We start from the raw sequence: 14,812 nt of genomic DNA, 5'->3' as shown, positions 1-14,812 counted from the left end.
AAAACAAAATATTACCATATTGTTTGATGTATCACAATCTGTTCTGTACACTGAACGAAGCTGGTATTCTCTGGCCAAAAAAAGGTAGGTCATCGCATACTTAAGTACTACCCTAATATCTATTTAGTAGAGGACCCAACCACGACTGAACTGGCAGCCCGAATTCTGACGTTTCCTATCCTCTGAGCACAGACTGTAACCTCAGTTCTCTTAAACACTGCTTTTGTATGAATACTTTACACATGCTGTACACAACACATTCCAAATGAGCTTTTCATTACTAACTACTTGTATTATGTATCAGTGAGCTCAATGACATTGATTTTCTAATAATATAAATTAACTGGGAAAGATAATTTCATCTATCATCAGTGGGGTTTTATTTCTGGCATCATGTTAAATAGTTAATCTTTCAAAAGATTAAATCAAGAGCTTTTTAAAATTCAAGGCAGAGCTTAAACTGCTGTAAAAATCTTCTTAATTAGGATTAAAACAGTTTGTGTGTTGTCGCTTTATATCTAAGTAGTATAATGTTTTGCTTAGGTTTCTTCTTTCAGAGCAATTTGAAAAATCAAACATGATATTGCTGCGGCAAAAACTGCGTAAGGCACGGGAGTCTCCTGCAACCTCCTCGACCAGATGCTACTGGATGAGTTGCTGCTTGGCAACCTCAGACAGCAACCTCAAACTTTCCGGTATCTTTTACCTCCAATTCCATACAATACATACTTTTTCTACCATTGACAACACAAAAGCTCTGATTCTTATGGTTACGGCGTACATCACAGAAGACCGTCATTGCTGTTCATAGGAGTATATTGGGTTATGGTGACTATGGCTGCATCCATGTAGAACTATGGACCTGACAGAAATTCTTAGGTTTCCCCTGGGACGTCTTCAGGGCAATCCCAACTAAGCATGTGCTGCTCCCAGGAGCTCCCCAGCTCCCACTGCCCTTCCTTTTCTCTCTTTAATTCAGGCACCAGTGGGGAAAACAAGCTTCACTCTCCTGGGCTTGTCCGCAGCTCCCTCTGTTCCAGCTTGTTTTCTTCCCCTCCGCTTCCCATGACACGAGGGGCCCAATCCAAGACAACCTTAGCCTCTAATCCTAATCCCTTGTCATCAGACTCTCAAGTCACTTGGTACTGCTGAGGAGTCTTAACCAGCATGCAGAGGACTGGTGCGGTTGGGCTCAGGCTGGATGAGAAAACCCTCCTGGGCGCAGACAGCAGTCTGTACCATGGACTGCTACAACCAGTGGGCTGATATTTCCAAGAAGCAATTTTTTTACCTGGCAGAAGGAAAACAAATCCCTTCTTGCCACTTTCTGGACTCAGAGCTATGAGCGTTTCTGCATGTAAGGGGCATCTGGGTCCTCAACCAAGTGACTGCAGAAGTATGCAGGACAAGGCTTTACAATAAACCACGTCCCCACGCTACACTTTACACCTCTGTCACCTAGTGGCTTGCTCTGATATAGGATAACCCTTTATCAAGCTTGTCAGGTGTTGTTTTATATGCGCTTACACTGGTAAGATATTACTGCCCAGCTAGGAAATGCTTTTAAAGAAATATCCATGAAAAGAATCAATTTTGTTCCATCACACGATTGTTTTACTTACCCCTGTCTTTTCATCGAAGATTTTGATTCCCCCAAAGGAGACTGTTAAGAAGATTTTTTGTTTATGTTCTCCTTTCGAACGAGCCGCAGCAACAATTCCCTGTTGACACAAAGAACAGTTTGGCTGGTTTCAGTACTCTTCTAGGTGCCGCAGCGGAGCGCAAAGATTTGCTTGTGGATGACCAACCACTTTTCTAGGAAAACTTAAGGGCTTTCCAGGAACAGTCCCCCTCTTACTTCTGGCTTCCTCCCCTTTTTTCAAGGTACCACATCTCTTTACGCTACCCAGACAGCATTTCAAATGTGCTCCCACTTCCAGCCCCTGCACGAGCTAATCCTCCATGAAATTTGTTTTCATGGAAGCTGAAGGTCATTTCTAGCACACTTTTTCCAGCTATAAGCTGTTTTGTTTTCTGTTTTGTTTTTTTTTTTTTTTCAAGAAAAAAAAACCACAATAAGTAGTTCAGGAAAAAAACGCCAACTTTAGCTTACTTCATGGGCACACTTAATCTGGAATAAGCTAATTGAGCTTTTTAGAGAAGAATATTCTTCTCAAAATCAAACTACACCTCTGCTGTAAAAAGCTGGTGTTGAAGGTTAGGTTTTTTTCCTGATCTCAGGCTTTTACTTCATAAGTGAACTTGCTGATATGCACCTCTTGTATTATTCTCCCCCAGCATAACAGTAACTTCTATTTCCACCTTCTCAGGAACCTGCCCTGACCAATAACACCGTACTAAGATCAAATGTAACCAATTGCACCAGTAAATAAATGAAAATATTTAGCCTTTATCTGTTGCTCTGCAATTTCAGCATGTTTCAACAACCGCTGACATGTTTTAAGACCTTCATGAGGTCGTTGTTCTTATTACACAGATACGAAAATTAAAGAGGAAAAAATGGAGTCATTTGTCAAAAGTCAAATGCAGTCATTTGTCAAAACTTTATGCCTGGCCTTAAAACCCCCGTTGCTAGACACGAGGTTGCAAGAGTCCACAACGTCATGCTATGCTGCCTTACGTACAAACATGAATTTCTAATGTTCCTTTCCCTTAATAGTTTGTCATCTCACAACACTGTTTGGATCAATCTCGCCACTTTGCAAACAGGTATCGGGCACCTGGGAGATGTGGAAATGGGAATCCATGGAGGAGAGAGACAAAAAGGCTCGTTTAGCTGAACAGTGACAATTCTCCCAAATTGCTTCTAGGAACTATGAAATAACAACAAATATCCAGTATACAATTAAACCAGATAGGAATATTGTGGCAGATGCGATAACTCAACAGTGCACCTTCTAGAACCGATTAGTTTCTGCTCGTCATAAAATGTTCGTAACTGATTTGTAAATTATCTACCAGATCTTGCTTTTAGATTGTTGGACCGTAAGATGGATGTCACCCTTTGCTGTTTATTCCTGAATAACCAGCTATTCCTCCCCGTTCCTCGGGACTGGAACCATGCTAGTTGGTAGTGTAAAAGATATTATTTAGTGATTTCTCCTCCTGAAAAAATTAGTAATGGGAAATGCATCAGCCCTCTCGGTGGAGTGCCGGGGAGAGGACTGGAAGGAAAAAAACAGGAAAAAGACTGTGGAGGGTTTACTCCTAGACCTACCTGGTAACCCTGCAGTGCAGATGGGAAGCCAACAGCCAACACTGCACAAGAAAAACACAATCTATCCTTCCTCCTCAACCACTCCAGCTCTTCCACATTTCCCAGGGCCACGTAAAGATGCTTCTTATAGAGAGTTCTTATGCTCTTTGAGGGTTAGAAGAAAAGACTGAGCCAGAGACAGGTGTCCAGCGTGTCCAGAAAGCCCACCCTCCTCCACCACTAGTGCTTTCAGACTCTGTCTACTCTCTAAGTTTGCAGTCTACTCAAAATCTGCTTTTGTCACGGCTCCACTTCTTTCCCAAAGTAAAAGGGGACTCCTGGGGACTCCTCCTTATCTTCTCATGCTCTGTCCTCTCGGTGCACTGCCTCCTGGTTTGGTAACCCAGAAATTCTGCCGTTACAGGTGCAAGACGTTATCCTCCCAGTGAGGACACCAGTTCCCCCCTATATCTGGCTACCTACACCCCACAACGTCACTCACCCCTTCCTCCCTGTCCCGACAGGAGATAATGGTCAAAGGCAGGGCTGTAGTTGATTAGCACTGTCATACAAAATGTTCTGATATACCATTTTTCTTCACAGTGGTTTACATCCCCTTTTGCATAATAAAATTATTCAATTTGCAGATGTGTTGTTTATAATTTGTGGACAAATTGCAGTGGTGTCAATCATGAATAACTACTGAACTCAGAGATAATGTATTAAAATTAAACTGGGATAAGCAATACCAGCCAGGAGTTCATGTAAAATTGACTGATTTCAATACATAATTAACCAGAGTGTGACTCAGTGTCACAAAAGGAGAACGAGTAAAAATTCAAGCTGAAATCTGCTCCCCTTGACGCCATAATATTAAACATTAAAAGTTTCACTGCACCTTGAGCTTCATCATGGAGTCTTGGCATAACTTGTCTCCTCGTGCGGCAGAAACCTCATCTATCCCAATCAGTTTTGCTTTGTATCGGACACCGTCACCTTTAAACCTCTTTATTAAAGTGGCTTCACTGCGATCCTGACCTGGAAAGACATAAGGGAAACAAGCAAATTTGCGTGAGTGCAAAAGAAAATAAACAAATAAATACTTGCAATTAAGTGGCAAATTAGATCTAACTCCCACCTCAACACCTAAACACGCAAACATTTCAATAAAATTAGAAGAAAAGTATTAGTTCAAGAAAACCTTTTGCCCTTACTACCTCAAACGAATTCACAGTGGAATTGTTGCCGTACAAAGTGTTCTGCACAAAATTTGCACACAAATTAGGTTTACAGAAATAAGAGATAAGCCTGAATCAGACTTCACGGATCTGAAAACTTCCGATCTGTATGGGTTGTTTTAATCCCAATGCACTTGAGAATTTTTCATTTTGCAGACAAAACTCTAATAGAAACATGCCACTATTTCCTCATATACCCACTTATCTCACCGCATCAGCAATATTTACACTATTACCATTTGAATGATGAAAAAACAAATGATGTTATATGCCTATAGAATATTGCTGCTCTTAATTCTCCACAAAAAAAAAATACTGTCTCCTTGTTCTACTCTTTCTGCTTAAATATATACAGAAAAATCATAACCAGCAACATCGGCTCTCACAGGCTCACCCCGAGAAGCTTAAAAAAACCAGCACAAGATGTTTCTTAATAAAAAAGCAATCAGGGGGTAAGATAGCACACTACTGATAGAGCCAATGTACATAAATTACAACTCTCAGACCAGCCTGAACCACACGACGCTGACACCCCGGCAATCCATGAAAGGGATAGTTTTGTCGGGAAGACTTTTTCCCCGAGTACCCGCAGAAGAGTTTATTCCGTGTTTTAGCTGGAAGAAATATGTTAGTTAGGGAACCGGTCTTCCTAAAATTGATTAAAGATATATTTTTGCAGCTGTCTGTGGAATTTCTTGCTAGGATCTCAAAAAAAAGCAGCAGTGAAGTGTAAATAATTGCAAGCGAACAAGTAACCAAACAAAAAACTTCCAAGGAACAAAGCAGCAAGCAAAAATGTCAGATCTTAAAGAACTGGAAGTTTCTTGGACCCAACAGATTCCACCAGAAAACTAGCCTAAACATGGACTGAAGTTGCTAAAATCTATACTCTTATCACCTAGGAGCTGTAGTCACAGATTTTGCCCCGTCTTTGGAGCTAGTGTAAAAAATGAACAAAGAGATAGAGTCTGCTACAAATGAACCATAGGTAAGAATCTCATTATACAGCTGTATTTCAGAATTTTGACCCAAATTTTCTCCAAAGCTCATCCCTATTTGAGAAGTTAGATTAAAGCACAGAAAAAAAATAATCAAATCTGTTTCTGTGCCGCTAACTTGTGATAAGCAGAAGTACAGAAGCTTTTGGGGAAAAACCTGTTTTGTTGTGCATTTCTATTAAAAGCACCTTTTTCAGCAGTCAACACTTGGGTCAACTTTGCTAGTGTTACACACCCATCAAGTGGATGAATAAACGAGGCTGAAAACTATGGAACTGAAATTTTTACAGTACCATTATAAGAAAAAATAGAGAGCATACATGACCAAGAAAGAGTACTTCCAAATGAAGACACTTATTTGGTTATCCTTCCCCCAGAGTACAGCACATGTCCATAACGATGGACTAGATGTTTGTTAAAAATAGAGCTATTTTAAGCTTATTGAGATCTTCAAGTATATTTCAGCACACAAATGCTATTTATTTCAATGAAAAATATCAGCTCAGACCAATGTTTTAATGCCTCATTGATAGCCCCTTTAAAAAGGCAGCTGCTAAGTGTTGCTGCAATAGTTCAGTGTCCACCCAACTGCTTCCCTTGATTTGTTTTCACTCCTGCTCCCGCAAAAAAAAATTAAACAGAGGGCTGAAACTTCATCCTTTTACATTGTATTCTATTAAAAAAAAAAATAATCTAATGAGACATAAACGATAAATCAGAAACTCCAATTTATCAGAGTTGTTCTGATAAATCAGACACCCTGAAGTAGTGTTAATACCACTCCCCAGGCAAATGCCAAGGCAGATGTTGGCACCATCAGCTAAAAACAATGAAAACCCATCTTCTATTTTCCGCTCCGGAGTGGGGCAGGAGGGGGAACATCTGGAGACACAACGAAGTACAATGATAACAGTGGACTTCTCCATATGTCTTTTATACTTGCAAAGATATCCTGTTGATTTGCAGTAAATAAAATCCAATTCCAACAGCTTTCTTGCCAACAATTTTCAACCTTACGTCTCCGTTACAGCCGAAGGCAGCTGTTAACTAATAGCATGAGCGTGTAAGTGTTCAAGAGCGTCTCTTGGGTCCAAGTCATGATAGCGACCTTGCATTCATCAGTTATTTGAACATTTATACTTATTCCAACCTCTGATCTATTTTTCTGCATGTAACTAAATCCCTGACATTAATAGCCCATTGAAACACAACTTATGGCTATGTTTGCTTACGCACAAGTCCCATGTCAATTATGACCCAGATTAAGTAGGATAAAGTGCTTTTGGGATAAATGACTGGGAAAAATCATCAACCTGAAAATGATGTAGATATTTTAAACTGCAGTGGAAACTGCAAATTACTAGAAACTACAAATTCATCCGTAAAACCCTAGAGCATATGTCCCATGAAAAAGCACAGGGAATGCACACACACACTGCCCTATATTATAAATCAGCCATCCGCAACAGTCACCATTTCTCAGCATACATCCAGATCTCCCCCTATCTATGCTCATACTGTATTTCCAAATTTTGGTGCTGTAATCAGCACCGAAAAACTTTCTACCTCCCTTGGAAAATTACCATAGGACAAACACTGTCAGTACGGTCGACTTTATAGCACTCAGGAGATGTGAGATTTACGTGGGGTGATACTTCATTTGCACACTGGACACTTACCAGGCAGATAAGTCCAGACTCTCATAAACATCTCATCATTAGACAAAAAACTTCTTTTTTTTTTTAATGACAGGTCTTGAACAAGATTCTTTCTGTGTTTGAAACAGCATGAATAAGAGATGCCTGAATTATGACGCTGTAACTCTTCTTAAGCTTCAGAGGAGGCTGAGTGCTAACATTAAACCACTAAACCAGAGAGCTGTGCCTGTGCCAGAAACCCACCCAGGAAAAGTGCTGCCTCTTTCTCTTCCTGTAGCGAGTGGAGTCAATCTTGTCTTCTTTGCAGCTCCCGCCTTTGTGAGCGCAGTCCCGCTGTCGAGCTCGGCTCCCCAGCCACCCCCTGCCACCGCACTTGCTCGGTCCCGGCCGGCGGGAAGGAGGATAATCCTGGATGCGGGGCTGCACTTACTGCTGGAGCTGGGTTTTATTTCAATAACCAGAAGCTGCATCTTGGGGCTTTCACTCTCAGCTTGCCTCCCTCAAACTACAAATAACATCTCAAGGGCAGGAATGGGGACGTTCACAAACCAACTATGATGATTTTAGGGACAACTGAAGCTTGAGGTCTCAAATTATTACCCAACCATAATCTTCAGCAAAATTAGAAGCACGCGTTTAATGACAACCATTTCTTTCCACCACACATAGAATCACAGAATGGTTTAGGTTGGAAAGGACCTTGAAGATCATCGAGTTCCAACCCTCCTGCCATGGCCAGGGACACCTCCCACCAGACCAGGTTGCCCAAGGCCACCTCCAGCCTGGCCTTGAACACCTCCAGGGATGGCGCCTCAACAACCTCTCTGGGCAACCTGTGCCAGTGCCTCACCACCCTTAAAGTCAAAAACTTCTTCCTAATGTTTAATCTAAACCTGCCCTCTTCCAGTTTATAGCCATTCCCCCTCGTCCTGTCACTACATGCCCTAGTAAAAAGTCCTTCCCCAGCACTCCTGTAGCCCCTTTAGGTACTGGAAGGCGGCAATAAGATCTCCCCGGAGCCTTCTCTTCTCCAGGCTGAACAGCCCCAACTCTCTCAGCCTCTCCTCATAGGAGAGGAGCTCCAGCCCTCGGATCATCCTCGTGGCTCTCCTCTGGACACGCTTTCTTTTTAGGACTTCTTGACTGCCAAAGCCACACCAGGTGAGCAGCTGATGTCCACCTCAGTTGTCCCTCATACCCTGTGCAGGTAGGGATCTGCCCAGCGTTCTTCATCAGAGGACTAGCACCACCAGGGCATTCTAAAACGATCCTAAACTAAGTTTTTGTCTTAAAACTTTTTTAACTTCAAGACCAGTACGTAGTTTCCAATGGTTTGCTCTAAAATGCTTTCATAAACACATTTTCATAAGCAAACAAATATCCTAAGCATTTGTTCGCAACTTGACACAAGCACTTCACAATCCAAAATGGAACCAGGTTATCAAGAAAACTAAAATTATTCAATTCTCATGCCCCAAACTGAGAAAAAAATGCTAAAAAACCACTAACAACAACGTCACAGAAATTCAATTTAGAAAGGTGATCCCTTTTAATTAAAAAATGTGGTGCTGTTGACACAGGCAACGAAATGTTTTGTTTGCAGCATATAGATTTATAATCCTCAGAGGCCCTTTAAATGTAAATATAAGAGTAATTATTTTATCTACTTCTATAGATGTCACCGTTCACCTTTAAGCCATATGTGTTTCAGCTGGAGCCACTGCTCCCGCATAAGTGGGAAAACATGACCTTTGCTGCCGAGTTGTGACACTGTACTTGGACTTTCAGAGTTTTTTAAGAGAACAACAAATCCCCAGAGTCGGGTGATGCAATGTGCTTCTGAGTTTGCATCTAAAGTAGAGAGAGACTATCATCGTGATCTGCATTAAGGTATTTTATCCATCTCACTAAATATATTCTAAAAGCAATAAACAAGGTTTTTAACACAGTCAGTCATTTTTATGTGAGGCGGTATACCTTAATTAAACTCAGATTCTGTGAAGCAAGCTAGAGACAGACCCGAACCCAAAACCCCAAGTACTCAACCCAAGTACTTCAAGTGCATTCAATCCCAAGACATGACTGGTACACAGTCCAAGAGGAGAATCAGCAGTTGTGGAAGACCCAAGCGAGAGCAGCCCAAGTTGAGTGCCAGAGGCGGGTGCTCCCCAGGCCGTGCCCATCAGCAGTGGTCTCTGGAGCAGCTCAGGGGACGTTACCCTCACAGCAGCCCACCAGCCACCATTCGACCCCGACTTTGACATCCAGAGGGAGAACTAGCTCAGTTCGCATTAGGTTATCTGGCTCCAAGTAATGCTCTTAACTTTGCAGACTGAAGCTCACGCAAGGTTTTCTTCTCTGGTACCGTGGCACGTTGGTGAGTGTCTCCAGAAGACTTATCCTCACTCTTGTCAAGTCAAGGATGACACTTGATTTCAGCTCTTAGCCCAACACGGCACTAAGTTAATGTTGTATTAATACTCTAGCATTTAGAGCAAACGCTGCTCATTCTCCCAGGGGATCGGCAAGTAAGCATATTTCATAAACAGAAAAAGAAAATAAACCAAAGCATCACCACAGTAAGCACACTGTTGCTTTTTCTCTATGCCCTTATAACACACTACGCATTCTTCCCAGCACCCGCTAATCTAAACCAATAGCCCTGGAAATGGCTATATCCTTTATTTAAATGTGTGAAACCCTCAGGGCATAATCTGAATTTCTTGATTTTACGACTGTAAAATATATAATGATATTATCACCAAAGTCAATAACATGCTCCTGGCAATCAATTTGCTGAAGAACGACACACCACTATCTTTTTTTTCTTTCTTTTCTAGCTAATAAACTGTCAAAGTTGTATCCATCACACATTCAAATTATAAACCTGAAATAACACCTCCTTATATCTTGCAGGGCTGAAAAACAATCACACACGCACTTATAAACAGCCTACATCTTCATGGGGACAATTAGCATTTTTATAGCACCAGTGCAGTGGAAAATACAAAACACCACGGTGCAGAATGACCTCTAAGATGCCACGCACACTGAAAACTGGTGAATTAATTACTACGAGAAAGATATTTCCCGTTAGCTGTGCATATATACACACCCATGTCCACATACATATGCATCCATAATTTTATGTACTTGCACATATGCATACACACATGGTGCACAACTTCATTTGGTATCAATTATCTGAAGAAAATTCACGGTAATTTCAATCAACTACAGATTTCCCCAGGAAAAAAAAACCCCAGTACATACGCAGGTGTTAAAGAAAAAAATACCCATACATAATTATATGTACCTTTCAGTACAGCAGCATCTATACAGCAATTCATGAAGGAATCGCGAAAAGCTCAAAGAGATTATTCTCCTTGATGGCACATATTTCCTCAATGGCTTCACTGAACTGCATGTCCGATGCAGAGGGCTCAAAACTATCCATCACACAAAGGGATGGATCTTCATCCCAAGACTGCAGCACCTCAGGAACGCAATTCTTTCTTCACAGGCATAAAGAAGTTCAGTGCAGCATGATCATCTGGGATTTTAAACTAAAAAAACAAACCCTGATATCTCTTAATCTAATTTTTGAACTTTTATGCTAGAGGTAGAAAACTTTGAGTTGCCAAGTTGGGTCTTTGGGAGGTTAATTGCCCAAACCCACTGTGCTGCCCCTAAAGATCTGACATGGAGAAATAAAATCTTCTTCCCTTTTTAACGTAATGTTTTAGAAAAGAAAACATATCATCGCTAGCAGTATCTGTGCACACAATTTAACTTCTGGTGTTATCACTAGCACTCTCTTCCTCTAACAGTATTTCTCAAATGAGTTGCTTGCAATTAGCCATTTATAACTTTTTTTTAACAAGAGCGTTACTTGACAGTTTCATTTCAAGATCTATAATTCATCTCAAGTGACCGGAGTACATTCGCAGCAAGATCTGCTCGCAACATCAATCATTGCTATCTTTTAAATGAAGACGTACTTTGAATTTCATGCTTTACTTCATTGACGAAGGTTAGTTCCTAGCAACTGGAAAAAACCTACTGATGTAGTGAAATGCAATCTATATTTGGGGGTGGATTACAACCTTAAAAAGCATGTTAAAATTTCATAGCAAGTAAGTACCCCTTTTCTTTATAGAACCCTACACGAAACCCTTGGTCACGTTTATGAGTACTACTTGAATGCAAACTTCTCCTTTGATCAACTGATAGGGAAACTCCTCAAAATTCTGCCAGACATATTCTGAAGTGCTTTTAGCTTACTTACCCAATTAGAGATAACTTGCTGTAGGGTCAACAAGTGAACCCTGTTGTGGTCTGTGTTAACAAAGTGATTTTGCCAAGGTACAAGCACGTAAAACCTCAGCGAACTACCTTTTAAACCCCCTCCTGCCAAGAGCCCTACCTCTTCCTACGAGCTGCCCTTGCCCAAGAGAGCCATCAGGGAGCACGTGAGCCTCCTAGGCTGAGGAACTAGAGGAAGAACCTCCCTCCCGTCCCGCTGGTGGTTCGATCCTCTTGGTCCTTCTGCTCAGCAAAAGGTAAAAATGACCCATTTTGACAGCAACGCAAACATTTGTCTTGAATGCAAAGACCAAGAATATTTCTACGGAACATTTAGAGAGGGGAAACAGCAACCACTCTGAAGGCTCAACGAATTTCTATTACGGTTAAATTTAAAAACATTACCTACAATTTTAAACACAGATAAGGGCTCTCCAGGAAAACTCAATCATCATTCAGACTATCATCTCAGCAGTACTTCCCAATTGTTCAGCACTGTTGTTCACAGTAACCTCCAACTGAGAGATTTTATGGCTTCTGGCATTATTAGCCTGTGAATTACTGTACTCGAAGACACCTACACATCCCCACTCTTAGAACTAAGTTTCCCATGGAAGTAAATAAGATGTTCCCATATTATTTGCTGTCTTTGATCAGAGGTTTATGAGCAGAGATGTCATTCACAAGGTGACAGCAATTGTACTTGCCAAGTTTTTATCTTAACACTTGATACACTACACAAGCAAATACAAAACAAGACGTACATTTTACTGTCTCTAAAGCAAAATGGTTGCGTGGACTAGATTAAATTATTTCTTTATACTACAAAGTAGTATGTGTGAATATGTCAAGAGAAGGATTCAATTACTTACAGAGATGGCCTCAGTATAAAATAATGTTTGATTAAAATTTTGGACAAATCTGAGTGATGGAGAGTCTACGGCGAGCACACGGGAGACGGCAGTGATTGAGCACATATGCTCCACGGGCAGATGACAAAGCACTCATTTTAGTTTCAGCCAGAAGGCTCACTGATCAATTTTATTTTCTTAGATGGTCTTTGAGATGACAGTATATGGGCACATCCTCAGACACAGAAATGACCAAAAGCTGAATGTAATTAAACTTCCTTTCAGCCTCTGTACCATGCAAGTCTTCATAAATCTTTGCAAGCCGTTTTGTAAGGTGCCTTTTACAGGCTGCATGCAGAAGCAGCCAAAATCCCAAATTCTACACTGATTTAAATTGAAATAAGACACTACAGTAAAACTTCTTTTTGGGGTACTAGCTTTGTCCAGCAAGCCTTAGGTAACGACCAGAAGTGAAACAAGGAAAACTTGGTGATCCGTTTTTTGCTCTTAAAGATTAAGAATAAAAATGATGTATTCTTTCCAACTAGAGGGGAAGGGAGAGGACAAGTATCTGTTGACTTTTCTCTTTAAAAGACCGAAGATAGTTCAGCAAACTTTGTTCACCTGATGTTTCAAAGCTGGGGTAAATGTCTAAATCAAGCAGACATCAAAATGCTAAGTAAACAAAGCCCTTGGGAAAAGAGGGTCATCAACCAGCTCATTCCTTACCCACTTGCCTGGATGTCAGTATGAAATTGGTTGCTGCTGAGACAAAATCACCAAGAAAAGGTAATTGATTTTATACTGATCCTTAATTGGCATTAATATGTGCACTGTATTTGGACGGGGCATGGTGAAAGCCCAGACACTCTGAAAACCAAGGGACCTGTCCCAGCTGCACTAATATGCCCAAGTCAAACCGCCCTAACGGGGCCACCAGTAGATACTGCCAAAAGTCTCCATAAAGGACTTCCGAAGCAGCAAGGAGAGGCCAATCCAAACGGTGCTGCTAAATTACCTCAGAACGTGTCATTTCCCAACCAAAACTGAACTTGCTGGGGAAGAGGAAAGTAAGTAAGAATTGCCTTTTCTTCCAAGCTCCACCATAGCGCTGAGAAGCACTTTAAAGCAGCTGAAAAACTAGCCAGCGCTAAGAAAACTTGTCATTTAAAGGTGAGCATCTAAATAATTATTTCAGTATGTGAACACGCAACAAGATTTGCAGAGCTGCTGAATCCCTCTGACTCTCTTTAATCCTATAAGAACTACAAGTTCTCAGAATTTATGAAAAAAGAAATCAAGCTGTTTTTTATGTGTCTACCTATATCTGGCTTTAAGTATGTAGTTTTCAGGAACAATTTTAATTAGACTTTAACTAATCCAGGACACAGACATGCGTGCGCTTACACACGGCGCCCCGAAGTCACGTTGAGACACACAAATTCACAATTTACACTTCAAAGCCTAAAAATATATTCTGTTGATGAGTCTATCAAAGAGTGCAGTTTTTGTTATGTACAAAGAAAGAGAAAGGGTGGAGAATCAGTTCACTTCATACAAATGCCAAATTCTCGTGCTGCCCTAAGATAAATGTTAATTCTCCGGGACTATAAAAAGAGCAAGTTAAGAAAAGGTTATGCTCCACTGATTAACACTCCCAAATTTCTCACACGTTCAATAAGAGAAAAATCTTTCCATTCAAGATAACTAATTACAGACACTAAACTCCCCAAAGAAAAGAGCAATAGCCCGTAACAGCTAAAGCAGGAGGACGAAGCCGTTCATCGATTTACGCTTTACCCTCTCGTGTCAATGCTCTGGTCTCCTATCGCGTCAGTGCTGTGCACGCACAGAAATGGGACTGTGCACCCCACTGGATGAAACCACAGCCCTGTGCCAGGGCCACAACCTTCCTCCTTGAGCCATCCTCTTTGTCAGTGTAGAACTCTACTTTGTTGCAGGCTCCCGCCAGCACTAGTTAAAACGGTTACAAAAGCAACGCAGTGGATCACAACAGGCTGCATCATGCACCATGCTGTGACCGTGTATCTTGGTTTTGGCTGGGATAGAGTTAATTTTCTTTTTAGCAGCTGGTATAGTGCTGTGCTTTGGATTTAGTATGAGAATAATATTGATAACACATTGATGTTTTAGTTGTCGCTAAGCAGTGGTTACACTAAGTCAAGGACTTTTCAGCTTCTCACACCCTGCCAGCGAAAAAGCTGGGGGGGGGGGGAGAAGCTGGGAGGGGGCACAGCCAGGACAGCTGACCCCAACTGGCCAAAGGGATATTCCATAGCATATGATGTCACGCTCAGCATATAAACTGGGGGGAGCTGGTCGGGTGCTTGGGGAAAGGCTGGGCATCAGTCGGTTGGTGGTGAGCAATCATTTTTCATTTGCATTGCTCATCTGCCTTGGGTTTTATTTCTCTTTCTTGTTATTTTTCTTTTCATTACAACTTCTTCTTATTATTAGAATGGATCATAGAATCATAGGATGGTTTAGGTTGGAAAGGACCTTGAAGATCATCAAGTTCCAACCC

At 41.3% G+C, this 14,812-nt stretch overlaps 1 protein-coding gene across 2 annotated transcripts in view; it reads right to left on the bottom strand.

The window, feature by feature from the left end:
- The window catches only part of DAB1 (Dab, reelin signal transducer, homolog 1 (Drosophila)), a 114,371-nt gene that overhangs the window by 49,781 nt on the left and 49,778 nt on the right, over positions 1 to 14,812 (bottom strand). For both annotated transcript variants that reach the window (XM_009884589.1, XM_009884588.1), the window contains exons 2-3: positions 4,116 to 4,255; positions 1,623 to 1,721 (exon numbers count right to left, since the gene is read on the bottom strand). In XM_009884589.1, coding sequence (XP_009882891.1) covers positions 1,623 to 1,721; positions 4,116 to 4,255 — 239 coding nt within the window. The remainder of the gene's footprint in view (positions 1 to 1,622; positions 1,722 to 4,115; positions 4,256 to 14,812) is intronic.

Source organism: Charadrius vociferus, unplaced genomic scaffold (genome assembly GCF_000708025.1).
Source record: "Charadrius vociferus isolate BGI_N301 unplaced genomic scaffold, ASM70802v2 scaffold163, whole genome shotgun sequence".
NCBI classification, from domain to species: domain Eukaryota; kingdom Metazoa; phylum Chordata; class Aves; order Charadriiformes; family Charadriidae; genus Charadrius; species Charadrius vociferus.
This window is presented reverse-complemented; position numbering and strand designations above follow the sequence as displayed.